The sequence below is a fragment of the Hyperoodon ampullatus genome, assembly GCF_949752795.1.
Source record: "Hyperoodon ampullatus genome assembly, chromosome: 2".
Taxonomy (NCBI): Eukaryota; Metazoa; Chordata; class Mammalia; order Artiodactyla; family Ziphiidae; genus Hyperoodon; species Hyperoodon ampullatus.
This window is the reverse complement of record NC_136915.1, coordinates 17,050,715-17,078,490: the sequence shown is the minus strand read 5'-3', so window position 1 is coordinate 17,078,490 and position 27,776 is coordinate 17,050,715. Positions and strand designations below refer to the sequence as shown.

At 38.9% G+C, this 27,776-nt stretch overlaps 2 protein-coding genes across 18 annotated transcripts in view; one reads left to right on the top strand and one right to left on the bottom strand.

Annotated features, from left to right (window-relative positions):
- Positions 1-27,776, top strand: part of EIF4G3 (eukaryotic translation initiation factor 4 gamma 3) — a gene marked incomplete at its 5' end in the record, with an annotated part of 186,105 nt that overhangs the window by 115,050 nt on the left and 43,279 nt on the right. For 14 of the 17 annotated variants that reach the window (XM_079696716.1, XM_079696725.1, XM_079696723.1 and 11 more), the window contains 7 exons: positions 15,741-15,887; positions 17,314-17,550; positions 18,596-18,700; positions 20,143-20,275; positions 23,392-23,486; positions 25,418-25,511; positions 26,512-26,629. In XM_079696716.1, coding sequence (XP_079552842.1) covers positions 15,741-15,887; positions 17,314-17,550; positions 18,596-18,700; positions 20,143-20,275; positions 23,392-23,486; positions 25,418-25,511; positions 26,512-26,629 — 929 coding nt within the window. The remainder of the gene's footprint in view (positions 1-15,740; positions 15,888-17,313; positions 17,551-18,595; positions 18,701-20,142; positions 20,276-23,391; positions 23,487-25,417; positions 25,512-26,511; positions 26,630-27,776) is intronic. The other 3 variants (XM_079696721.1, XM_079696720.1, XM_079696731.1) reach the window with 1 other exon arrangement.
- LOC307048035 (small ubiquitin-related modifier 2-like) lies at positions 16,866-17,153 on the bottom strand (the record flags this gene model as incomplete). The annotated part of the gene is made up of 1 exon (XM_079696889.1): positions 16,866-17,153. One exon carries the CDS (start codon positions 17,151-17,153, stop codon positions 16,866-16,868), a length of 288 nt encoding a protein of 95 aa, XP_079553015.1.

The following is a 27,776-nucleotide window of genomic DNA, read 5'->3' as shown; positions in this document are numbered from 1 at the left end:
CGTTGTCCACAGCCTGTCAAATCTAGGGCAAGAAAGAATGGGAGACCAAAGAGCTTCTGGTTAGTGTTCATTGTCCTCTATTCTGCAGTCATAAAACTGCCATGTACCATCTGTGTTTTCTCTGCCTGTTACTATTACCAAGGTACTTGTATCAGAAATGTGTGTCCTTTAACATTTGAGTCTTTTCTTAATTATCACAACTTATTGTCATTGTGCCTCACTATGAAAATTCAAAATTCCATCGTTTTATACCAATATTTTTGAGTACCTGTGTCAAAGGTAGGTAAGTCTGTTGGGACTTGGAAAAGGTACATTTTCTGTCTTTAAGGTACTAAAAATCCATATTGGAAAAAGCAACATTAGCAAGAAAAAAATCACTTATAAGGTACTTTGTGATATTGCAGTGTGTTGATGTCTGAATGGGTGGTTTAGCCTGAAAAATCAAGTTGAAGGAAAAAGAAATCACTATATTTGTGGGAGACTGACAAACTTTTCTGAAGCAAGTAGAGTTTGAGTTCAGCCTGGATGGAAGGGGGTGGGGGGGTACAAGTATAGAGAAGGAAGAACGTATTCCATGCAGGCTCAAGTCTAAGGCAACAAACATGGCATAATGTTTCCAAACACTGACTTTGGAGTATCATAGTTCTAGGTTTAAAATTTTAAGTTTAAAATTTAAATTTGAATTCCAACTCTGCCATTTGCTGACTTTATAACCTCAGAATAGTTACATAACTTCTTTAAGCCTCATTTTTTAATCCATAAAATAAGATTAACTCATACAATTCAAGGTTATTACATTGATAAAATTAATTAAAATAAATGAGATTGCATATGTTAACGTCCTAGCTCTGTATTTGGCGTGTCGTAGGCCCTAAATGATTCAAAACTAAATTGGTGGTGGAAGAGATTGTGAAGATCTTAAAATGCTAGATAATAGAATGAGGATGATTATAATAGCAGAAACCATCTATTTAGCACCTACTAGGTTGCACTATGGGTAGGTGGTTTACATTTGTCATTTTAACAGTTTTTATAACCCTGAAAGGTTAGTGGGTCATAGCCCCACTTTATTGAATAAGAAACTGAGGCTTAAAAAAGGGTAAATAACTTATTTATTGAATAAGAAACTGAGGCTTAAAAAAGGGTAAATAACTTGCCCAAGATCACATACCTAGTAAGTGGCAGTGCTAGAGCTCAAATCTAGGATTATTTAACTCCCTCACTTGCCATATTGCCTTCTAACATACCACAGTTATCTGAAAGCAAACTGATTCTTCAGCTCGTGCCTCTCATTTTCATTGTGACAGCCATGACATCATGTAGCCAGAAATTAGAACTAGGACTAGATCCCAGACCTTCTGGTTCATACTTTTGTGCTCTTTACCATTTTTTTTTTTTTTCGTGTGTGTTTGGTACGCAGGCCTCTCACTGCTGTGGCCTCTCCCGTTGCGGAGCACAGGCTCCGGATGCACAGGCTCAGCGGCCATGGCTCACGGGCCCAGCCACTCCGCGGCATGTGGGATCTTCCCGGACCGGGGCACGAACCCGTGTCCCTTGTATCGGCAGGTGGACTCTCAGCCACTGCACCACTAGGGAAGCCCTGTTTACCAATTTTTGAATTTAATGCTACAAGCAATGAAGGGTTGTTAATTTTTTTAAAAAGAAGAATACTCTTGCTGAAAATAACCCTTGAAAAGGCCTGGGCATAATACAAGTTATTTTGGAATGGGAAGAATTCACAGATAAGCCAACCATTTATGGGACTTTTGTTATGATATACCCTCTTATAATAAGATTTTTTAAACTATTGGATTTTTTTAGATTACAAAACAACCACCTATTGGAATAAGTCAAATAAAATAGGGATAAACACAGAGAAAGGTAATACTCCTCACTTGCAGCCCCAGCCAGTTAAGCTTCCTTTCTTTCCAAGGCGATCAACGTGAATGATTTGGTTGTACCCTTCCATAATTTTCTTTATATTCATAAAATCATATTAAAATATATACATATGTATAAAGAGGATATTTAAAATTTTCTCTTTAATTGAATTATATCATGGTTTTGCATTTTGCTTTTTTTTCCACTTAGTATGTTTTGGGCATCCCGCTAGGTCATTACAGATAGATTTTACTCATACCTTTTTAGTAGTTGCATATTTCACATTACACACACACTCACACACACACACACATAACATTTTTCCATTCATTTTCCTCTCTTTTGCCCCTGCCCCCCGCCCCCACCCCATGTTGTTTCTAGTTTTTTGGTTTGGAGTTTTTTTTGTAACCGGAAACAGCACTGCAATAAACAACTAAGTATATTTATTCTTACATGCTGGAGATTTTACTTCTTTAGCATAAGTTCCCCCAAAGTTATATCATATACCAAAGGATATATATGTTTTTTAACTTTTTTTATTGCAGTATAACAGAAATACATGCAGTTTGGGAAAAGAAAAATTGCTCATTTGTAGTTTTTGTTAAATTAATGATGTAAATACTCTCTTAATGGTTAATTTTAAGCTACCAACAGTTTGACTCTTGACTCACAACTTCCTGTTTAACAATTGGCCCTCATGAACTAGGGTGAACCAGCTTTAGCACACCACTACAACATGTACACAGAAAAATGTACAAATCATTAGTTTATAGCTCATTGTATATCAGCAAAGTGAACACACCTACCACCCTGGCCAGTAAATATAATTATACCTTTCTTTCTTCCTTAAAGGTGACCACTGTCCTAACTTCTAACACCATAGCTAACTTACTTTTGAGATTTATTTTATTTTATTTAAGGGTGATTTATTTTACTTAAGGGTGGCAGTGGGAATAGTCATAGATTTCTAATACAAACCAAATACAAAAATCAAACAACCATAAGAATAATGAAAATCTAAATATGAAAAGCTAATCTTTTAGGAGAAAAGTAAGGAGACTATCTTTATGAACTTTGAGTGGGGAAAAATTTCTTCAGCAAGAATCAAAATGAATAATCTATAAAGGAGAAAAATATCAAATTTATAACCCTTGGTGCAGCAAATGATGCTGTAAATAAAATAAAAAGATAAAGCCACAGCCTGGGAGAATCTATTTGGAATACATATAGCTACCAAAATATTAGAATCCAGAATTGAGGAGGGAAAAAAAGCAAATCAGTAAGAAAAAAAACAGCCCAATTAAAAAATGGACAATTCATAGAAATGAAAATCCATTGGCTCATAAACTTAAGAAAAGATACTCAGTGTTATTCATTATTAGGGAAATGACAAGATAAAATATGGTTCTATGCAAGTCACATCCATGAGTGTGAGAGAAAAGAAACCATTTTGAAGTGTCGAGAAAGAGAATATAATCACTTTGGAGAGTAATTGGACAACAACAGTGAAGATGTTCATATACTATACCCCAGTAATTTCACTTCTTGGTATATACCCCAGAGAAATTCCCAGTTATGCACTAAGAATCATATATTAGAATGTTTATTTATGTATTGATTTTAATAGTGAACAATAGGAAACAACTGTAAAAAGCCTAAAGAAGACAATAAGAATATACCACAATTTATTTGGTCAGTGGATTTGAATAGTAATACATACATGCAGTAGTTAAAATTAATGATGTAGGAATTCCCTGGCGATCCAGTGGCTAGGACTTGGCACTTTCACTGCTGTGGCCCGGGTTCAGTTCCTGGTTAGGGAACTAAGATCCTGCAAGCCACATGGAGCAGCCAAAAAAAGAAAAATGAATATTAATGATGTGGGGACTTCCCTGGTGGCGCACTGGTTAAGAATCCGCCTGCCAACGCAGAGGACACGAGTTTCATCCCTGGTCCGGGAAGATCCCACATGCCGCAGAGCAACTAAGCCCATGTGCCATAACTACTGAACCTGCACTCTAGAGCCCTCAAGCCACAACTACTGAAGCCCACAAACCTAGAGCCCATGCTCCGCAACAAGAGAAGCCACCTCAATGAGAAGTCCACGCACCACAATGAAGAGTAGCCCCTGCTCGCTGCAACTAGAGAAAGCCTGCACAGCAACGAGGACCCAATGCAGCTGAAATAAATTTTTAAAAAATTAATGATGGGCTTCCCTGGTGGCACAGTGGTTGAGAGTCCGCCTGCCGACGCAGGGGACACGAGTTCATGCCCCGGTCCGGGAAGATCCCACATACTGCAGAGAGCCTGGGCCTGTGAGCCATGGACGCTGAGCCTGCGCGTCTGGAGCCTGTGCTTCGCAACGGGAGAAGCCACAACAGTGGGAGGCCCGCGTACTGCAAAAAAAGAAAAAGAAAAATTAATGATGTAATGCTAAGTGTATCACCATAGATCAACCTGAAAAACCTTATTACCGAATTAATAGTATGACATCATCTAATAAGGTTTTTAATATGCAAAATAAAATTATTTATTAAATATATATAATAAAATTATACAAATTGGAAATAAACACCAAATTCAAGGTAAGAGAAAGAAGGAAGTAGGATTAAGGTAAACTGTTGTGGCTTCTGGTACTGGCTGGTTAGGTGATTCAGAGCACCTTTCCATGGATAACAATTAGAAAGCTGGTCACAATATTTTAAAAAATCTTCAATGTATCAGAGAGCTAAAAGACAGTAAAGAATTTCTAAGATCCTAGAAAAGGTAGAAATCAGAAGAAAAGTGAGACATTTGGTAAAACTTACCCCTAGAAGAGGCAATTAAAAGACTTGAACAACTTCTTTTTCTTAAAGTTTCATTGGGTTACAGGCACAAAAGTTGGATGAATGCCCACCGAAAGGAGTAGCAGAAGAGGCTCTAGTAAATCCTCCTATACTTTTGGTTGGGATCCCAAAGGACTGAATGTTTGGAACAAGGGTGAATCAGAAATTCACCCACTCTCGGGACTTCCCTGGTGGCACAGTGGTTAAGAATCTGCCTGCCAATGCAGGGCACATGGGTTTGATCCCTGGGCTAGGAGGATCCCACATGCCACGGAGCAACTAAGCCTGTGCACCACAACTACTGAGCCTGCACTCTAGAGCCTGTGCGCCACAACTAATGAGCCTGTGAACCACAACTACTGAAGCCCGTGTGCCTAGAGCCTATGGTCCACAGCAAAAGAAGCCACCACAATCAGAAGCCCACGCACTGCAACGTAGAGTAGCTCCCGCTCGCTGCAACTAGGGAAAGCCCTCACGCAGCAACAAAGACCCAAGGTGGCAAAAAAATATAAAAAAAGAAAGAAAGAAAGAAAGAAATTCACCCACTCTCACAGGGACTGTAGTTCAACATCAAATCATCTCAATCCTTGAATTTGGATTATAGTGATTTCAGTGTTAGTGCCCCCTAGGTACCTGCAATAAGCAATCAAAAATTCTTTTTAGAGACTATCATACTAGTCTTCAAATTATTTCTATGAACAGTTTTTCAAATAAACTGTCCAGCACCCAATTAAAAATAATTAGACACACAAGGAAAAAAGACAGTATGAATGAGAACCACCAACAAGCAGATGCCCTACATTGGGACCCAGATACTGACTTTATCAGGCACAGACGATAAATGAATATGCTTATGTTCAAGGTGATAAAGATAGATTGAAAATTTCAATAGAGAATGAGAAAGTATAAAAAGGACCAAATAGAAAGTCCAAAACTGAATATTATAATAAAATTAATAACTCAATGGATAGATTTAACATCATATGAGACACAGATGAAGAAAAGAATTATGAACTAGAAGATAAGTTTATAGAATCCAGATTGAAGCACAGAGACCCCCAAAAAAGGAAAATTACAGGGAGGGTAAAAGATGGTAAAATCAAAAGATTTCCTACAAACCCCAAGCATGATTTTTTTTTTTAAAGGGTGAAAATAAAGGAAAGCTTTTACAACTAGTCATAGTAAAGCTAATTACAAGAAGAAAAAGATAGTAAAGAGGACAATAATTTGCAAGTTTCTTAGGACACAAAAGTCACCATATACAAATGAAAAGATTGGTAAATCAGACTACATTAAAATTAGCATTTTTCATCAAAAGGTGTCACACTATTAAGTGAAAATGCAAGCCACATGTTAGGAGAAGATAATTGCAACACAAAAATCCAATTAAGGGCTTATATCAAAGTTTTTCTTAAAAAAGTAATAGAAATCAATAAGAAAATAACTCAGTTTTTTAAGTAGACAAGAGACTTACACAAACACTTCACCAAAGAGATTATCCAAATGACCCATAAATGTGAGAAAATTAATCAACTAGATAAAAAACCATGTAGTAACACCAGATTGCTAAATTTACCAGATGTTTGCAAATATGTGAAGCAACTAGAACTCTCAAACACTGCCAGTGGGAATATAAATTGTAACAGCCACTTTGGAAAAGAGGTGAGCATTATCTACAAAAGCTGAAGTTATTTTTTCTGCTGTAACCAGCATTTCCATTCTTAAGTATCAATATATACCCAGCTGATAAATATACATTTCTTATGTGCCAAGAAACATACAAAAATGTTTGTGTCATTATTCATAACAGATCAAAACTTGAAACTGCCCATCAACAGCAAAATGGATAAATTGTTGCATGTTCATACTAGGACAGTCAACCCAAACTATAACTATGTACACATGGATCTAATAAGAAAAAGTTTTAGCAGAAGAAGCCAGACCCAAAAGAATATATACTATGTGATTTGTTTATTTAAAGTTCAAAGATGAAACAGTGGTTTCATGGTGTTTGGGGATGCATATCTAGATGGTAAAACAAAGAAAAGCAAGAAAGTGTTTATTATAAAAGTATAGGGTAATGGGATTAACTGTGGAGGCTGGAAGGTGGTAGTGCTTTGAAAGGAGAATTTAAATGAGGCTCTGGGGGGCTTTCAGTGTTCATTAAGCTAAACCTTAAAAGAAAAAAAAAAAAGAACAAGCAATAGAGTGAAAAATAAAAAAGTACTCTGGGCCCTTGAACTTTAATGTTTAGTTTCTTAAAAATAAAAGATCTAAAGTAAATATGGCAGGACTTCCATGGTGGCACAGTTGTTAAGACTCCGCACTCCCAATGCAGGGGATCCTGGGTTTGATCCCTGGTCAGGGAACTAGATCCCACATCCATGCCTCAACTAAGGAGCCATAGGTAAGGAGCCTGCCTGCCGCAACTAAGACCCATTGCAACCAAATAAATAAATATTTATAAATAAATAAATTAAATTAATATGGCAAAATACTAAGTTTTAGCAAAGTTTACTGATGAATACATGAATGTGTGCTCTTTTATTTTAAGGGAAGAAATGGAGTTAAGCTGATTATTTTCAGATGGCATGTCTATGGGCCAGTGTTGTCCAAAGTTGAAATGGTAGTATATGTTTCACTAATGCCAGCTTAAGCAGATTTTTTTCCTTTAAGTTTCTGTTTCCTGGGCTGATGTTTCCTGTGAAATCAAACAAGAAGGATCTACTCTCTGTGAAGTTTTCCAAACCTTCTTGACCACAGGCAGTTTGACTTTTTGTTTTTTGTTGTTTTTTTTTTTTTTTGCGGTATGCGGGGCTCTCACTGTTGTGGCCTCTCCCGTTGCGGAGCACAGGCTCTGGACGCGCAGGCTCAGCGGCCATGGCTCACGGGCCTAGCCACTCCGCGGCATGTGGTATCTTCCCAGACCGGGGCATGAACCCGTGTTCCCTGCATCGGCAGGCGGACTCTCAACCACTGCACCACCAGGGAAGCCCCTGTTTTTTTTTTTTAAACATAATTATTAGTTTCATAAACAGTACCTCCAAATAGAATGAGAGAAATTTAAGACTGAATTTAAAAATTAAGGTATTACCCAGGGGAGGTGTTCTTTTTCTATCCATTATATTCATTAAGTTATTTAAGTAAATTCTTTGTCATTATCAATATATTTTACTAAGACACACCCACAGGTCAAATTGCAAGGAAGGTCTTTGGCCTGATTCATAGTCGTAAGAAATGTATAGACCTATGCCACTTTCATGTATTATCCATGTTGGTCATTTGAAGTAATGGAATCTAGTTATAGTTGCCCACATAATCATAATTATGGTCCTAAGTAGTAGTAGGGAGAGTAAGGAGTAGTGGGAATCATAGCAATATTTTTTTTGAGATGTGTGCTAAAATTGTTACATCTAACTCATTTAATCATCAACCATTTTATTATCCCTATTTTATGAAAGTTAGAAAATTGCCTAAGTAGGAATTTTATACATATAGAGGTTTCCAATGTTAAATGATAGAACCCTAGCTCAAACAATGGCCTATATCAGTGGTTTTCAACTCTCAGCGGTGGTTTTGTTCTGACCTTGGGCAACGTATGGAGACATTTTTGGTTATAGCTACTGGCATATTAGTGGGTAAAGGCCCAGGATGCTACTAAACATCCTACAGTGCACAAGACAGCCCCCCTACAACAAAGAATTGTCCAACCCAAAATGTTAATAGTGTCGAGGTTGAGAAACCTGGTCTAGATTGTTGAGATGTTAAGATTTAAGAGAATACTTGTTTTCATTGTTCAGAGCTGAGTTGTTTTGTTTTGTTTTGTTTCGGCCGCTCTGCACAGCTTGTGGGATATAGTTCCCTGACCAGGGACTGAACGCCCACCCTCGGCAGTGAAAGTGCGGAGTCCTAACCACTGGACTGCCAGGGAAGTCCTTCAGAGTAGTTTTTAAACCTTTTTTCTGCCTCTTTCTCGTTCACCTGGATCACACACCTCCGTTTAAAACCTCCTTTGTTACTTTGCAGTGATTATCTAGGGGAGGGCTTGAGAATACAATTATATTGTATGTCAGTTTTCCATGACATATTAAAGGGTAGGCTTTTAAGAAAGGAATTCTTTAGATTTACAGAGGAAATTGATATAATAGTTTTGGCTTTACCAAGTTACTCTGCATGTGCCATATTTATTATGTACACAGACACACTTATTTAGACATATACACAGCTGCCTGCCTCTACCATGCTCTTCTGAGTGAAACTTCTGGCACATAAGGCTTAAGGGCATCTTAAGAGATAGTAACCTGTGCCTCTGGAGTATGCTGCTGCTTCTCGTAGTTCGGCTAGGAATGACTGAAGAGACCTGCAAGACCTCCTTCACAAACTGTGGGGCATTTAACTAGAACTCAGTACTCCTCTTAGGAGGAGGAGGACATCTGAATCAAGCGGCCAGTGAAGAAGAGTAGACAAGAGAAATTGCTATCCTGTATCTAAATCTGTGCTTAAATAAAATTTTAAATTGGGTTATTAGTCATTTTAATTGAGATGCTTTTGTTTTAATCAAAATTTAAAGAAAACCCCCATCTCAGAACTCCATTAGAACGTAAGTTCCTAAGGGCAGGGACTTTTTCTGGGTTTTTCCACTGCTAAATTCCTAGTGCCTAGAATGGTTCCTGGCGCATAATAGACCCTCAGACATACGTCTTGAGTGAGTGGGTAGATGCATGAATGAAAGAATAACTAACAACTTTTTATTGTATAACTTAAGACCGTACTTTTGTTACTTTTTATCTCTGCTGTGGCAGGCATGCATACCTCAGCTATAGAGAGTGGCACTAAAGGGTATATTTTTGAGCATTCTGTGTCCTGTTATACCACATCCAGGACTTTTAATGTTGCCACTTTTTAAGTGCTTTAAAGCAAGATGTGAAAAGAAGGATAGGACTGATTATAGGAAGAGACACTAAGAGAACAAGGGAGACACAATTAAATCTCTTCAGAAATAAAGCCTGGAATTACAGACATGAAAAGCTGGCCTTAGGCAACAGCAAGTGGCTGGAGTCAACTAGAGGAGGAAGAATGTGCAACTTGCCTGAGGAGAGATGAAAAATGTTTGGTTTTTTTCATTTATTTATTTTTTTAATTTTTTTTTTTTAACTTTGGCTGAATTGGGTCTTTGTTGCTGCGTGCAGGCTTTCCCTAGTTGCGGTGAGCGGGGGCTAGTCTTCCTTGCAGTGTGCGGGCTTCTCATTGCGGTGGCTCCTCTTGTTGCGGAGCACGGGCTCTAGGCACGCAGGCTTCAGTAGTTGTGGCAGGCGGGCTCAGTAGTTGTGGCCCGCGGGCTCTAGAGTGCAGGCTCAGTAGTTGTGGCGCACGGCCTTAGTTGCTCCGTGGCATGTGGGATCTTCCCAGACCAGGGCTTGAACCCGTGTCCCCTACATCGGCAGGCAGATTCTTAACCACTGCGCCACCAGGGAAGTCCAAAAATGTTTTGAAGAAAAGATTGATGAGAATTGACTTATCATTTCATAACTTGACCACTCCCTTGTGGGTATCCCTAAGCACTATATACCTCTCCACATGTATCTAATAGAGCTGCATTTTGATAGATGTGTTCATAATACATACAGATTATGTTAAGTTCATTTTTAGGTTGGGGATTTACTAAGGTCAGGATATAACCACTGATAAATGATAGTATGTCACCATAGACCTATGAGTTATAGTCAGACAATTGATTTATTGCTGTTCACTTTGCATTTTAGAGTTAGTTTGGGGGAACCACTTGTTTATATTATACTAGTCATTCCAAATACTTTACCTCAGACCAGAACATGCTTCGAGCAAAATAACTAATGGGCCATGAGTTACCACTAGCATCTTTATGTTCTGGGAGAGCATTCAAAATCCTGAGCATGCTAAGCAAGGCCAGTACTTGTCCTTCTATTTTCTAGTTTCCTATTTGACTACTATAATTAACACACAGCTGATAGTCCTTGATGATTCTCAGGGAGTTTCATCCTTTTAAGGATAAGGAGTATCTACCCTCAACACTAACAAATATATTAGCAGTACAAATCCTATTACTTGAAGAAAATAACTACCTGATGCTGACAGCATTCATATCCAAGATTGCTGGCTGACCGGTATGTGGACAGATCTCATCACAATATGAGATGGACACTGTTAGTTTACAGTGTAATGTAATGTCACATGGTTAGTTTACTTTTGTGTGAAAATGAAAAGGTATGTGCTCTCCAGCGAATCTAGCTTACCAAGCAGTCTTACTATAAAATATTCCTCCTTGACTCCCTCACTTCCTGAGAAATCATCTCCCAAACAACCCATTTGAAATACTTATGTATCTTAGTTTTGATCACGGACTACTGTTAGATGAAAATTATACTTGTTGGGATTTCCCTGGTGGTGCAGTGGTTAAGAATCTGCCTGCCAGAGCTTCCCTGGTGGCGCAGTGGTTGAGAGTCGGCCTGCCGATGCAGGGGACACGGGTTCGTGCCCTGGTCCAAGAGGATCCCACATGCCGTGGAGCGGCTGGGCCTGTGAGCCATGGCCGCTGAGCCTGTGCATCCAGAGCCTGTGCTCTGCAATGGGAGAGGCCACAACAGTGAGAGGCTCGCGTACCGCAAAAAAAAAAAAAAAAAAAGTATCTGCCTGCCAATGCAGGGGACACAGGTTCGATCCCTGGTCCGGGAAGATCCCACATGCCGTGGAGCAGCCAAGCCCATGAGCCACAACTACTGAGCCTGCGTGCCACAACTACTGAAGCCCGTGGTCTGCAACAGAGAAGCCACCACAGTGTGAAGCCCGCGCACCACAACAAAGAGTAGCCCCCGCTCACCACAACTAGAGAAAGCCTGCATGCAGCAACGGAGATTCAATGCAGCCAAAAAATAAATTTAAAAAAAATTTTTTTAAAAGAACAAGAAAACTACAGTTGTTTAGAGAGATCTTTTTCTCACTTTTGCATGTCACCTTTCATTTTTGCTATTATCCACAATCACATCTTCAAGCATCTACCTTGTCAACAGTTACAGACTGGATGTTTGTCTCCCTCTAAATTCATATGTTGAAGCCCTAACCCTCAGTGTGATGGTGTTAGGATGCAGGGCCTTTGGGAGGTAATTAGCTTTAGATGAGGTCATAAGGGTGGGGCCCCATGATGGAATTAGTGCCTTTAAAAAAAGATGAAGAGGCACTAGAACTTCTTTTTGGACACATGAGGACAGAGGAGAAGGCAGATGTCTGTAAACCAGGAAGAGGGTCCTTCTTCCCCAAGAACCAAATCTGCTGGCACCTTGATCTTGGACTTCCAGCCTCCAGAACTGTGAGAAGTAAATGTCTGTTGTTTAAGCCACCAGTCTATGGTATTGGGTTGGTCAAAAATTTTCGCTTGGGTTTTTTTCCTTATGATGTTACAGAAAAACCAGAGCAAACTTTTTGGCTGACCCAATATTTTGTTACAGCAGCCCTACCAGACTAAGACACCCACTCTTCATGTTCTGTTCTAACTAACCAATTTTACTGAGTCTCCTGACCAATGTCCAGCTGACAACACATGCTGACTTAATAATGCCATAATCCTGTTGAACTTATCATCTCTTAAGAAGAAAAAAGTTACCATGCATCACAATTCTCAGAGGATATATCCTCCCTGGCCTATTTCCATATTTCCACAGCCCTGTTAACCATCCCCAGAGGACCTTAAGATCAAGTTCCAAAACAAGTCTTAAGGGGGTTGTGTAGCTAAACATTCATTCATTTGGAGACAAATGTTCTTGCAAATTTGTGACCATTCTGCTGATTGTTTGATTTTAATACTTCCATGTGAATATATCTAAAAAGCTTATGCACAATCACATGTTCTTTATGTCCTATACATGTGAAGTGTCCCATGACCATCATTTTGGGATAGCAGATATTCAGTTCTCTTGCCTTTTGTGGTTCTCTCCCTAATTGCTTTGTGAGCTAACTTAAATACTTTCTTTGATATTTATGTTATTAGAGTATAGATTTCTCTTAATTTTTACTTACAAACATGTCAAATACAGCTCCAAGTTTAAGTATAGCTATATTAGTTTATTGTACTCTTAATTATGTGCTAGGCACTATTATTTGTTTTACTTAGACTATCTCATTTAATCCTTCAAACAGTCCTAAGAGACAGATGTTATCCCCATATTAGAAAGAAACAGAAGTTTGGTGAAGCTAATTAATTTGGCCAAAGTCACATGGCAGAGCTGGGGTTATGACTATCTCCAAAGCTCCTGTTTCAACAGCTACTTTATGATGTCCCTCAATCTGTAATCACTGGAATGCCTCCTTTTGCAGATGAAGGGACTAAGGCTTAATGAGGTAACTTTCTCACATTTACATACTGATTAGGTGTAGAGCTGGGATCCAAATCCTGATTTTATGACTTAAGATTACAGTGCTCTTTCACTTTCAGTGTTCCGCATACCCCAGGTAAACTTTATGCTTTGTGACTTATAAAGTGTTTCCCCCAAACCTGTTTCACTGGATGCTTAAAGCTGCACTCTAGGTTAGACACAGGGATTGTGCCTCCCTTGTTTTTAGATGATGAAACGAACTTGGGTTAAAAGAATTGCCTTTGTTTAAAATCAAGTGAGCAAATCTGTTGATCTTTAACCCAACACTTTCAACATAGCCTTCCCTACATAAAAGGTGTAAAAGGCAAAGCTTTTTATACATTTTGTGTAGGGAAATTCTCCTTTGCTTATGTCATTTCTATTTGTTCCTATAAACCAACATATCACAAGTTGTATTTATTTAACCTTTCTGACTCATTTTAATTCTGGTCCCTCTCACCATAAGACAGTGGCTTGAATTTTCATATTATCCACATTTTTCTCATTTTCTACACAGTAAATCCATAATGCAGGAAACATCTCATTATGGCCCAGGTGATTTTTATTATATCACTCTATTATGTTCTTAGTGTTAATATAGATAATGGTGGTGAATATGCCAGGAAGTTGGATAGGACCTTTTGACTGATTTACTTGTGTTCCTATACAGTAGCAAATTGGATATAACTACTAATTTTTATAACCTTCAGTCTATTCTGGAACCTTATGTCATGTTGGTGCTCTGTTACATATAACCTCGCTTGTAGATATGCTTCTTGTAGTGCATTTTTGTTGTATATTCTGGGTTGTATATAGTAAGAGTCTACTCTGGGCTTTTACTTTGAAGAAACCTTTGCTTTTGTGTAGCATTTCTTTTCTTTAAGGTTGATTACCTACTCTGGTGTGATCATTAGAATAGGCCTGACTTTGAAGTGACTTGTAGTCACTTGCATTTGAATGGCCTGAATTTGGAGATAGGGACATGCTTTTCTCTGGTTGTCTAAAAAGTATTTGATCATCTTCCCCTCTTTCTAAGTTAATGTTTCTTGCTGAAAAGAAAGTATAATGAAACACTTGACCCTTGGTTGGTAAGAACTGGACTTGTTGAATGGTCTTTCATATCCATTGGGAACATGTTGGAGTGTGCCATCAGTTCTGGAACAAATATATTGCACTATAGTATCGTAGTCCTCAGTCCTCAAGTTTCTAGCCATTCAGCCTCGATCAGTAGTTGTCCAAGTCCATTCTGGTTGTAACTCTTTTGTGAGTATGAATACAACATGTCCCATTTTTTACCAACTTCTCCCACTAAATCCAGGGTGAAGACCATGCATTTCAGAACTTCGGTAGCACTGTAGTTCTAGAAAAACCATTTTGCCATGTGAGGCAATGACTATTCAAAATGGTACTCAGGGGATTTTGTCTGTAAAATAGAATATTTTAGTCAATCACTGTACCGGTCCACTTTCTTTATATTCTAAATAAGAATGTCTCTGTGTTTGGTTACAAGTAACCTTGAAGGTGTGAGCTACTGCAGTTACTAGAAAGTAATTGTCATTGGATTTGAATGGAAATCTTGTAAGCATCTTGCCTCCAAGAGGCGCCTCCCCTCCACCCTGAATCTTTCTGTATATCAAAAGAATGTTGCTAAGGTGGGCATTTATTAGACTGAACTTTTAGAGAATTAGTATTTTCTTTTGACACATAAGAAATAATAAACAGGGACTTCCCTAGTGGCGCAGTGGTTAAGATCTGCCTGCCAATGCAGGGCACACGGGTTCAAGCCCAGGTCCGGAAAGATCCCACATGGCACAGAGCAACTAAGCCGGTGCGCCACAACTATTGAGCCTGCGCCCTAGAGCCCTCAAGCCACATCTGCTGAGCCTGCAAGCCACAACTACTGTAGCCCGTGTGCCTAGAGCCCGAGCTCTGCAGCAAGAGAATCCACTGCAATGAGAAGCCTGCGCACCGCGACGAAGAGTAGCCCCCACTCGCCGCAACTAGAGAAAGCCTGCACGCAGCAACGAAGACCCAATGCAGCCAAAAATAAATAAAGTAAATAAATTTATTTAAAAAAAAATAAACATACTATATTGATAGTCAAAGTAAATACTAGTGTTACAGTGTTGTGACATTCCCCTTAGGAATAGATACCTCAAAAATCCTCAAATGTGTCCCCTCACTTCTGCTTTTTTCTAGAATAAGGATCTCACCTCCAACAGTTTTCCTATGGCCATGAAATTCTCCCCTGCTTTATTTCGTTTTTATTTGTTCCTTTAAACCAAAGTACCTACAGTAGTAGGAGGAAAAACAAAAGTAATAACCCTTCAGAGTTAAAAAGGTCTAGAGGAGTGCAGAATCATGACTGTAGTAATATTACAAGGATTTCAGTCAGCTAGAGGCACAACCAGTCAGAGAGGATACAGAACATTTATATGAGAGGAATGTGTATCTTTTCTGTATAAAACTTAAAACATCTTAAGCATTGAAACATGAAATGCCTTAAGCTAAATTGTATATATCTTGTAGAATGCTTACCTGTGGTTCGGTCAGCGTTATTTTGCACAATAAAGAAAATAGATATTTTGAGAAAATCATTAAATTTCTTTCAGTAATTTTGCCGCTTTTGCATTTTCCCATCTGGATGCAGCTGAAAGTACCCATGGCGGACAAGCCTGGTAACACGGTGAATTTCCGGAAGCTACTACTGAACCGTTGCCAGAAGGAGTTTGAAAAAGATAAAGCCGATGATGATGTCTTTGAGAAGAAGCAGAAAGAACTCGAGGCTGCCAGTGCTGTAAGTATTTTCACAGAAAGACAGTGCTTGTGCACTTCGAGTATTTATCAAATAGAATTTTCAGGAAGCTGGCTACAGTATCTGCCTACTACTTCAGTAGGTGCCTGTGGCCTTTTCTTCACGTGGAAATATACTGTATTGGTGTTTAGAGGAATGCTTTATTCCTTTTAGTGCCACATGTAAGGGCAGCTCAACCTTCTAAGATAGGGATTCAGAACCTAGACTTCAGAAAGGTCACTAAATTCCAGAAATCTCCTGAAATGGATGCACACTTACGGGTATAGTTTTGTTTTCTGAGTAGATCTGTAGTTACTGTCAAAATATCAGAGGGTATCCCTGACCCCTAGAAAGGGTGAGGACCATGAATCCAAGCGTATTTTTTTTAAAAAACAAGAAGTTTATTTAAACAACAAGACGCTTGACTTGAAGGGAAAACTATCTAGGATTCATTTCTTTTAGAGTAATTTAGCCCTACTTAAAGACAGGTTGCCTTACATGTAACAGCTAAGTACAAAAAAGTTATAAAATTGTCCTTGGTTTTACAATGATACATGAAAAACATTAAAATTCTCCAATCGAGCAAGGTATGCAAGAGTTTTTATGTTGGTTTTTTTTTGTTAAATAGTGAGAGCAAAATAACTTACTGGAATATAAAGATAAAGAGCTGAATGAGCATGCTACTAATGGAGAAAAGGGGGTATTTTCACAGAACCAGTATTTTTCCCCATCCCATCTCCATTTGATGTCGATCAAAACATACCACTGGCCATTTAGTTTAAAAAAAAAAGCAATATGCTTGTGCACATACACCAGTTACTTTATGTACGATAAAGGAATGAGGAAGGGGAAAATGAAAGAATAGAGCAACTATACTGTAATAGTCAAGATGCGGTGGAACCAAATTGCGGTTTTCTAATTGAGAACGTCTTTCTTGGTCTGGAGGAACAGAATTCTGGAGTAAAGTAGCAGGTTTCCGCTTTAGTAGACACCTCCTGTCTGCTGTTGGAACACATCAATTGCATCTTCATCCTCCACTTCCAACTGTGCAGGTGTGTCTGTTTCATTGATTGGCTGCCCATCAAATTGGAACGTGATCTGCCTCATTGACAAACCCTGTCGTTCACAGTAGGCTTTCATTAGTTTACTAAATGGTGTATGCCTCTTAATATTAAACTGCACCACGGAACCATCCTGCCCTGCCACCTTCAAATTAATACAATCATTGTTCTCCATCTTGATTCTTTCCTTGGGCTTTTCATCAGCCATGGTGAGCACTGGAGTCTCCTCAGCTGCCGCTTCACAAAAGAGGTACCAGGTCCGCCCTGAACAAGCACACAAGCAGCACCAGTCAAGCGTATGTTTTTAGCACCTATTATGCAGTACCATTTTCATCATCAAGATTCTGTTATTCTTCCTTACACAATAGCCGGAGGAGAGGACAAGGCTTCATGATGAACTAGAAGAAGCTAAGGATAAAGCCCGGCGGAGATCCATTGGTAACATCAAGTTCATTGGAGAACTCTTTAAACTCAAAATGCTGACTGAAGCCATCATGCATGACTGTGTGGTGAAGCTGCTAAAAAACCATGATGAAGAATCCCTCGAGTGCCTGTGTCGCCTACTCACCACAATTGGCAAAGACCTGGACTTTGAGAAGGCAAAGGTAAAAACCCCAAATCTCAGAAACCTCCGGCAGGGACTCTTTGTCAATTGCGGAAGAAGTAGACTATCAACACAAGTGTCCATCTCGCCCCAGCAGTCTAGGCTGCTTGTTTTTCTTCTTTTGTCCTTCTCGTTGTCATTGTTGGGCCATCATGCTCCTTACCACATTTTCATTAAAGTCAGAAGTAAAGAGGGTTCCAAATTATATAAAAGCCAATTCATGAATTGACATTATTTGTCACTTGTCCTTTTTCTGCATGACTGTTTCACAGGTCATTTGTATGTGTATGTATAGCAAATTGTGGACAGAAATTTTGGAGAGAAAAACTACTAAGGGCCAGGACTGAGGGTAAGACAGAAACAAAGAAGACCTGATAGCTTTCTCAAGTTTATGTTCTAATTAAATAGAGCATTAGCGACAGAGCTATCTAACCATAATATAAGAAATCATTAAAAGTATTATAATTCAAATATAGCATGGTACTTTCCAAATAATGGGCAGGGAAATTAGAAATGCATCAAAGAAATAATGTTAGAAATGTTTCATAACATCAGAATCAGCTAGGATTATGTTTGGCTACGACAGAAAACCCCAAATATCAGTGTGTTATACAAGACTGAGGTTAATTTCTCACCCATGTAAATGAAGTTCAGGGGTAAGAAGTCTGAGGCTGGCCTGGTGGCTAAGCGATGATAAAAAAATTTCAGTTCCTCCAGCTTAACATTTTGTCATCGCTAAGGTGTAGCCCTTGTCCTTACTGATCTGATAGCCCAAGATGGTTGGAAAGGGGCAAAGGACACAGTCACCCCTCTCTTAAGGTTCCAAGGAGCTGCAGTATGACATTTTCATTTATATTTTGTTGGCCTATGACTGTGACCAGCTGCCTGGAATATGTAGCCTTTATTTTGGGTGTCATGTTCAATTAAAAATTCTACCACATGGCCTTTTGGCTATAAGTTGTGTTTATAGGCCGTTTAAAATTCTACATGGTAAAACTACATTTGAATTCCTCAGCCAGGAATACTAATGATTTTGTATCCTGCAGCCACGTATGGACCAGTATTTTAATCAGATGGAGAAAATTGTGAAAGAAAGAAAAACCTCATCTAGGATTCGATTCATGCTTCAGGATGTGATAGACCTAAGGCTGGTAAGTAGAAAAATAAGCCTACCACTACAGTCTCTTTTCAGGAGTTGGCTTGGGGAGGATGTCCTAAGATTTACATGTATAATGATTTAATGCTTTTGCTGCCTGACTCTCAGAACTTGAATTGACAAACTTTCGTGAGGGAGTTATGTGAAAGGACAAAGGGCATATACACCTACCTGTCTGTTACTTGTTTCTTTTCTTTATTCTGATTTTCAGACCACATTGCAGTTTTGAAATCAGCCATTCTGAATTCAAACTGTGGTCATTTAAATTTAGTCTTAGCATGCTAAATAATCAGGAAGGCTCATCTTCAAAATGAATATATTTAACTTCCCTAAGCCTTACATTTTAGCCTCTGAAATGGTGATGTTGCCTACTTTGCAGATGTGTTACGAAGATTCACTGAGGTAATTATGTATTGTGCCCAGCTCAAAAGAGATGTCAATGTTTTCCTCTCTGTTTTTCTTACCGTATACCCTCTTGTTCTGCTACTTTTTATTTTTTCTCATTTCTCATACCAGGTATAGTTTTTTACCACTACCACCTCTTTTCCCTTTTCCTGTTTTAACTCCTACAGGGAATATACTGCAGCTAACCCTAAGCTAGAGAAAGTGAATATAGGTTCCCCCCTCTTCCCTGCCCTGCACCCAGACCAGATGGTATTGATGACGATTCTTTATCTTCCTAAGCCGAGATGTGACCTCAGGATCCTTCTTATTAACAAAGCAGCTACCAGTTGATCAGAATTTTGAATGCTGATTTCAACCTTTTTGCCATTCTTGCCTCAAGCTAATATAAATGTTAAAAACTTCTCCGCCTCTTCCTTTAATCACTCATATTGGTATCAGATGTTGAGACTATAGCTGGGAAGGGAAGTAAAGGGAGAAGTGAAACTATAAGGAGACAGCTTGTTTTGTCCTGAGTGGAGAGGATAACCAAAGCTCAGAGCGGTGCGGCATTTTGTGTAGGCACCAGAACCTTGATAACGGGAGGAAGAAAAACACTAGTCATCCTCCATTTAGAGCCCCAATGTAGTGTGCTATGAACTGAGTAGCAACATACCAGACTAAGTCAAGGCCAAAGAATCCTGATCTTTGTTGATTCCTCTTCTCGCTCCTTTCAAAAATACAAAATGATAAAATGCATAGATAGGTAAGCAGGTAGGGTAGGTAGGAAAGAAGATAGATAGATAGATAGATAGATAGTTGGGCCAGTCTTTCACTCTGTCTTTATCCATCAGCTATTGGAATGCTCAGTATACAGTAGCTCAGGGTTGATGGAGAAAAATTTAATTATTTAGCTGTAATGAAAAATTGTCATAGTACCAGATTTTATATGTATTTTATACTTTTCCAGCAAAGTATAAAACAGATTTTCAAAAATTTCCTTTTTATTTTTATTTTCCTTTTTCTGGCTGATGATTTCGTTTTCTCCTTTTACAGTGTAATTGGGTATCTCGAAGAGCAGATCAAGGGCCTAAAACTATTGAACAGATTCACAAAGAAGCTAAAATAGAAGAACAAGAAGAGCAGAGGAAGGTCCAACAACTCATGACCAAAGAGAAGAGAAGACCAGGTGAGGGGTGGAGTCCACCAGGCGTTAGAGAACTTGGGAGTTTTGAGGGATAGATGTTTAAGAATTCTATTTTTAAATATGAAATGAGAGCAGAAAGACTAACCCAAAGAATGGAGTGGTGATTGGTAAGTGAAGCAGCTTCACCTGGAGACTGGGTTGTTGAGTAAAAGCAGAGAATACAGGAACTAAACATGATTTCTTTGACTACTTCAAAGGCAGTAATCAACAAGACTTTATTGAGCATCCTCTGTATACTCAGCATTGGTGAGAGAAATAAAAAGAAGTAGAAGATATAGCTCCTTCCCTCTGAAAGCTTTCAGTTAATCTGGAAAGCCAAAACTAATAAAGGGAACATTTTCAAGCAAATGGAAGATACTATCAATTATGAAATGTATTCTCCACTAAGGCTGTTAAAATTCAGAAAAGAAAAGGTAGAAACCTGGAGGAAATCCTTATTTGAGGAAGGGGCACTTGAACTGGGTATTGGTGGATGGACGATATTTGGAAGGGAAGGAAAAATTTTAGTCACGAAATTAAAATAAACATATACTGTAAAGAGGAATCAATAAGCCTGATTAGAGTAAAATTTAAGTGTTCAGAAGGAATGGAAAAATGTTTGTCCAGAAGAATGGAGCCAGATGAGGAACTTTCGGCTTGATTTGACATTAAGGAGCCATTGTGTGTTTTTGAGCCAAAGGAGTAATGTCATGCTAGAGATACATAAATAAAATGAGTCTGTTGCTCTTCACCTGATGAATCAACGGCTACACTGAACTCAGAAATGTTGCTGTTGCCTGAAATCCTATGTGGAGGAAGGTAAGATGAAAGATGAAATAGAAGCCATTTTACACCTGAGATAATAGAAAGTCTATTGACTAAGTTTAGGAACATTGGAAGAGGAAAACTTTTTCAGAAAGGAAATGATCTTTTTTTAAGCCTGTTTCTTCTAAGATGACATCCAAATGAGAATGCTCATTTTGTCCACTGTACAGTTAAGTGATCAGTTAAAGTGACTGGATCATATTAGTATAGAGGTTGAGAGCATAGACTCTGGAGCCAAGCTATCTTGGTGTGAATTTCAGCTCTCCTGCATCCTAGCTGTATGACCTTGCACAAGTCACTTAATCTGTAAAATTCATCACATAATAGTACCTAGGATTTGTGTGAGGATGAAATGAGCTAATAATATAGGTAAAGTGTTCAGCGTAGCAACTGCCACCTAGTAAATACTCAATAACCATTAGCCCTTATTTATCATAGACACTGTATAGCTCATAGTGAAGTTCTGAGAGATGAATCCTCCAGGGAAGAAAGTGTGCTTTTCCATTTCACAGGAACAAGGAATAAGCAAGCCTGTTCATGATCATTAATACCATTTAGCAAAGAGAAAATCAAGAAATATGTGAGGGGCTTCCCTGGTGGCGCAGTGGTTGAGAGTCCGCCTGCCGATGCAGGGGACATGGGTTCGTGTCCCGGTCCGGGAAGATCCCACATGCCGCGGAGCGGCTGGGCCCGTGAGCCATGGCCGCTGAGCCTGCGCATCCGGAGCCTGTGCTCCGCAACGGGAGAGGCCACAACAGTGAGGGGCCCGCGTACCCGGAAAAAAAAAAAAAGAAAGAAATATGTGAAGATTGGAAAAGCTTTTGGATAGACAGTTTGGTGGTCTTTCATTCATTTATTCAATAAATATTTATTGAGTGCTTGTCACTTAACAGGAGAGACAAAGTCCCTTACCTCATGCAGCTTACATCTTACGGGGAGTGGGAGGTGGGGTGGGGAACAAATACATAAATATACAGTTTTGCCAGATAGATATATTCTATAGAAAAGCTAAAACAGGGCTTCCCTGGTGGTGCAGTGGTTGAGAGTCCGCCTGCCGATGCAGGGGACATGGGTTCGTGCCCTGGTCCAGGAAGATCCCACATGCCGCGGAGCGTGGGCCATGGCCGCTGAGCCTGCGCGTCCGGAGCCTGTGCTCCGCAACCGGAGAGGCCACAACAGTGAGAGGCCCAAGTACCGCAAAAAAAAAAAAGAAAAAAAGAAAAAAAGAAAAGCTAAAACAGAGAGGGAGGGGGTAGGAGTGCAAGGTTTGATTAATAGAGGTTACAGTTTTAAATAGGGAGGTTGGGCAGCCTATTAAAAGTTGGTGGTGTTTGAGCGAAGACTGAATGAAGTAATGAGTCATGTGGATATCTGGAGAAGAAGGTTTTAGGCAAAGGGAATAATAAGTACAAAGGCCCTGCAGCAGCCTTTTCAAGGATCAGCAAGGAGGCCAGTGTGGCTAGAGCAAAGGGCACAGGGGGAGAGTGGTAGGACATTGGGTCCGAGAGGCAGGGGGCCAGATTATTTAGAGTTTGTAGGCCATTTATAAGGAACCTGTCTTTTTCTCAGAGTGAAATAGATAACAGAAGTGTTTTGAGCAGAGAAATGACAGGACCTAACTCACACTTTACTAGGGTCACACTGGCTGCCATGAAGAAAACAGGTGAGGGTGAAAGCAGGGAAGCCAGTGATGATGTTTTTATACCAGTCAAGGAGTGTTGCTGGCTTAAACCAAATTTGTAGTGTTGGTAGTGATTAGAAGGGGCTAGATGCTGAATACATTGAAAAGGTTGAACTGACAAGATTTGCTGACAGATTAGGTGTGACATGTGAGAGAAAGAGGAATCAAGGTTTTCTGCCTCAGCGGCTGAAAGTTTGGAGAAGCAGGTTTTGGGGGGATGATTGAAGCATAGTGTGTCATATGACACCATTAAGTGAAATAAACTTTGCAATAAATTATTTCCATCTGATCTTCCCCAAAGTGTTCTCATCATTAACTCTATAAACATTAGATTTGGCCCTCCCTTGTCTAGCACTAAATCCCTATTCATTTGTATCAGTTGGTTTCTTCTAGGTCAGTAATGTTTCATGACAGATGGATACAAGCAAAGTACTTCTACTTGATACTTTCATGTTGTGGGTAGTAAAGAGACTGTCAGCAATGCTTTTACAATTTCTTTTGTGTTTTTCCTGGGTTTTGATTGGAGCTGCTGAGTTAAAAATATTGCTTGCCCTTTCATTGTCAAACTGATTTGAGACAGATGAGAGAGTGGCTCGCTCTGTTTTCCCTGCAGGTGTCCAGAGAGTGGACGAAGGTGGGTGGAACACTGTTCAAGGGGCCAAGAATAGTCGGGTACTGGACCCCTCAAAATTCCTGAAAATCACTAAGGTGAGTGTGACATTTAAACACAACTTCAAACAGCCCCAAATCATGGCCCTCAAAATGATTTTTCATGTAAAATAGCCATATTGCAGATTTTATGGGGTGGTGGTTTTTTAATGCAGATGCATTTCTACAGGTCAGCATCATCAGTAAGTGTATTCTTACCTACTTGTCCTGGCATTAGTCCTTTTATTTCTATGAGTGTTTATTAAGGAGGACTAGGTTAATTAGGTTTACTAAGGCTTACTAATTGACTAGGTTAATTCTTAAAGGTATGAGATGCTTAGTATAAGAGAGATGATAAAAATTCTTGAGAAGCCATAGTTAATTGCAAGCTTTTATACATATATATATATAGTATATTCATACTGTATGATATAATATTCATACTGTATAATATATATACAGTATATTCTTAGCTCTGAGGAAGAAGCAGGTACCTGTCTAAGTCTAATCATGAAAGGAATGAATGGTTTGCTATATCCAAGGCATAAAAGAAATTACAGAGGACCTACGAGAAATTATTCTGTGATAAAGATTTAATGTATTCTCTTGAGAATCCATGGGCAGTAAGAGGAAAGACTTTTCTCCTAGCAGATGTTTTCAGCAGTGGAAGTTCATCACTATAAGTAGAATGAAGAACCTTGGAAACGATAGAGAAAGTAGAATTACATTTTGTAAAAGTGGAAACTTGTACAGCCCAGTGAGTTGTGCAGACCACTTGCAAGTGTAGTTTGATCCTTACTTGTAATATACTTTACATAGTCCTGAAAATTGGCAGCCTGCCAGTAGGATAAAGACAACCTAAAGCTAATGTTGAAAATATCAAATGGAAGAAGATGGGCTATGTTGTTTGCATCTTTATGGTCTTGTCAAGGCATTGCTTCAGGATAGAACAGTCCCTCTCTGGGTCTCTTTTGATGTATCAGCTGGGATCCTGTTCTCTAAGACTCTGGTACATTCTTCCAGTTGTTTATGTCTCAGAGAAGGAATTCCATTTCTGAATACAACTTGATTCCCATCCACTTCCATTTCCAGCAAGAGGCAGTTTTAACCAAAATCATTTGTCTGTGTTTTACAATACTGTTTCTGTGCATGGGCACTATGATAAGCCTACAACATTATTTCCTTAATATTTTGAAAAATATATAAATTTAAAAAAATAAATGTAGTATATATTCAGGTAGTTATACTGTAGGTACTCTATATAAACATCTCATTAAAAGTTCAAAACCATTAAGCAAATTCACTGTTAACTGTCATATAGCAAACAGTACTGTCAGAATAGAGTAATACCTTTGTTACAAGGCACTGCTTTAGTGTTGTGGTGTGCATTTTACGAGTAACTTGTATTCATTTGTACTGAAGTTGTGCTGGGAGAGTTAAACCTGAGAGATATCAGGCACCTTAACTCCCTGTCTTAACATTTTATTCTCTTTTGTCTTATTCCTCTTTACTGAATGCTCCTAATCCACCTCTCCTTCCCTGCCCCACCCTATTTTAGGCTTTGCTAAAATGTGAAATCTTTGTGTCTTTCAGCCTGTTTTCTGACAGTCACTTGAAGAGATTAATGAGTTAATTTTGTAGTATTTGTGTACTCCTTTTTTTTCTTTTTTAAATCCCTGGGCATTATTGTAAGAGGGGAATCACTAGAAACTACTTGTGTTTAGCAGATTGGCATTGCCATCTTAGAGGATCTGAATGCATTCTCCAGACCAGTGGTTTCTAACTGTATTTTGTGGAAGCTGGATTCCAGAGAGTCCTTCAGGGGCCATGGGAATCCCAGTTTAATGTGAACAGCTCCCATTTATGTTTCTTATGTGGGCATTCCAGGCAAAATTTCATTGCTGAAATTGGTTTTATTTCACGGAAAAAAAAAGATAAACTGTTCTTCTAGAATATTTCCTATTGTTGACTTGTGGTCACTTATATTACAGCCCACAATTGATGAGAAAATTCAGCTGGTACCTAAAGCACAGCTGGGCAGTTGGGGAAAAGGCAGCAGTGGTGGAGCAAAGGCAAGTGAGACTGGTAAGTATGGAGTGTCCCTTCTTGGGAACCTGCATGTGGTCTATTAGTGTTCACCTTACAGTGCTTTCTGCAGTCATTTCATAAACAATTTTAGGAAAGTATCTATAGACTAATCATGGCTGGATTTATTGGTGTCCCACTCTAACATAATTTGAACGTTTCCTCCTCAGTAAGGATCCTTAGGTATTTTGAATATTTAAAGAAAATTTTTTTAATTCAGTTAGGTTATTTAAAACTTTAATCTATTTGATTCCTTTGTTGCTGTTGTTATTGTTCATAAATTCAATATAATTAGAAAAATTACTGGGACTCCAGGTTAAAAAGGGAAACTCATATTGCTGAGAAAAATAATATTATTACCCAGAAGCATTTAATTTCAGGGAGTTGTAAAAGAAAAAAGAATTAGATTAAAATATTTTTCAAAGTCTTTGCCAAAAGTAGATTTTGAGAGATTTGGCTTTAGGACTGAAATATTTGGATCATTACAAACACATCTTAAAAGCTAAAGAAAGACCAATGGAAAAAATGTAAACTTCATTGCTAGCCTCCTTCCCGTATTTCCCTTCTACTATGTAATTTTGACCTTTTTTCTTTTAAATTAGAAAAGAAGTTGTTCACTTAAACTCACATCCATAATTTTATGTAAATGTTATCACAGCATTTATGTTAGTTAGTTTTTTTAAGTGAAATATTTTGTTTTGCTTTGCTTGCCTCCTTCCTTCCTCTACCATTCCCATGCCCTACTTAGGATAATTTAATTATATTTTTAAAGGAGCAAATGGTTGTAATGAACAAAGATTCCTAAATCCTTTTTTGCATACAAGATCCCTCTAACACTGTGCTTCTGAGAGTGTGGTCTGTGGACCAGGAGATTGGTACCACCTCATTAGGCTGGTTAGAAGTGCCTAGTCTCAGGCCGCACCCCAAGGAGGCAGACCAATTAGAAGCTGCATTTTAGTCATGTGATTTGTATTTTTTTCTCACGTCTCAATACCTATAGATGCCTTAAGGTCAAGTGCTTCCAGTTTAAACAGATTCTCTGCTTTGCAACCTCCAGCACCCTCAGGGTCTACATCATCCACGCCTTTAGAGTTTGATTCCCGACGGACCTTAACTAGGTAAGAAGCTCGGTCTGCACATTAACTCAAGACTGACCTGCTTGTCAGACTGTTTCTGTCTGTCTCTCTCTCCCTCCCCCGCAACACACACACACACACACACACACACACACACACACGCACGCACACACACACACACACACAGAGATTATGATGATAATCCCTATGGATAGATTCCTTTCATCCCTAAAGTTGATTTTCTCCAAGATAAGGAAATTATAGATTTAGGATGAGGTGGAAGGGAAGGGCAAGTTATCTGACAAATATCTAATACTTTGCTCGACTAAGAAAGCCAGGCCCACCCAAAGAGCCATGGAGGCTTGTGTAGGGCTCTCCAAGGTAATGCCTCAGGATGCTGTAGGTTAACCTAGCACTCTCAGGCTGTGAGTTAAAGGGCATAACAGCCCAACCATATATTTCTCTGTCACACTGTCCTTGGAGTTATATTTGAGGTTGTCTTTTATTTTTCACTACTCTATATTCTACTGTCTTTCTACTTGCATTTTTGTAGGATTTATACAGTCAAGTGTTCCATTGACTAGTTTATGGAGAGTGGATGCGGACCTGTAATATAGTGACAGAATATAATTTTTTCATGTAAACACTTTTAGAGCTGAGTTTCTTTAAACTCTCAAGTTTTTGTTTTTTATTATAATCAGTATAACTAGGTAGATTTTCTAAGCTGTATTACTATTCTCTTGGCTTTTGAAACAAAATATAGCACAGGTCAACTTTTTAATGATGACATAGATTGCCACTGAGCATCGGTTGTGCTATTGAGGTGTTTCTGGCTCTTTGCCCTGCTTTAGATTTCCCGTGATGGCCCTGCTTTTTGAGTACTGTGTATGTTCTTTCATAGTGGTGAGAACATTGTCGTTCCTCTAGGTCTTCCCTCTTTTCTACTTTTAAATTCTCTGTTTCTGATCTGCCCTGGGCCAAGGACCCATTTGCCCAGCTGGTCAGAATTGTCTGAAAAAAAGAGTAGGAAGATAGGAAGATTCTCTCTTAAAATGAACAAAGTGTGTGATTTTGGCTATTCAAAAACTGTTTCTACTACTTGGTTCTCAAATATTTTCCATGTATTTGAAGTTTCTGAATAAATAAAGTATCATTGAAAGTTTTTAAGATTGTGATACCACGTTCTTTT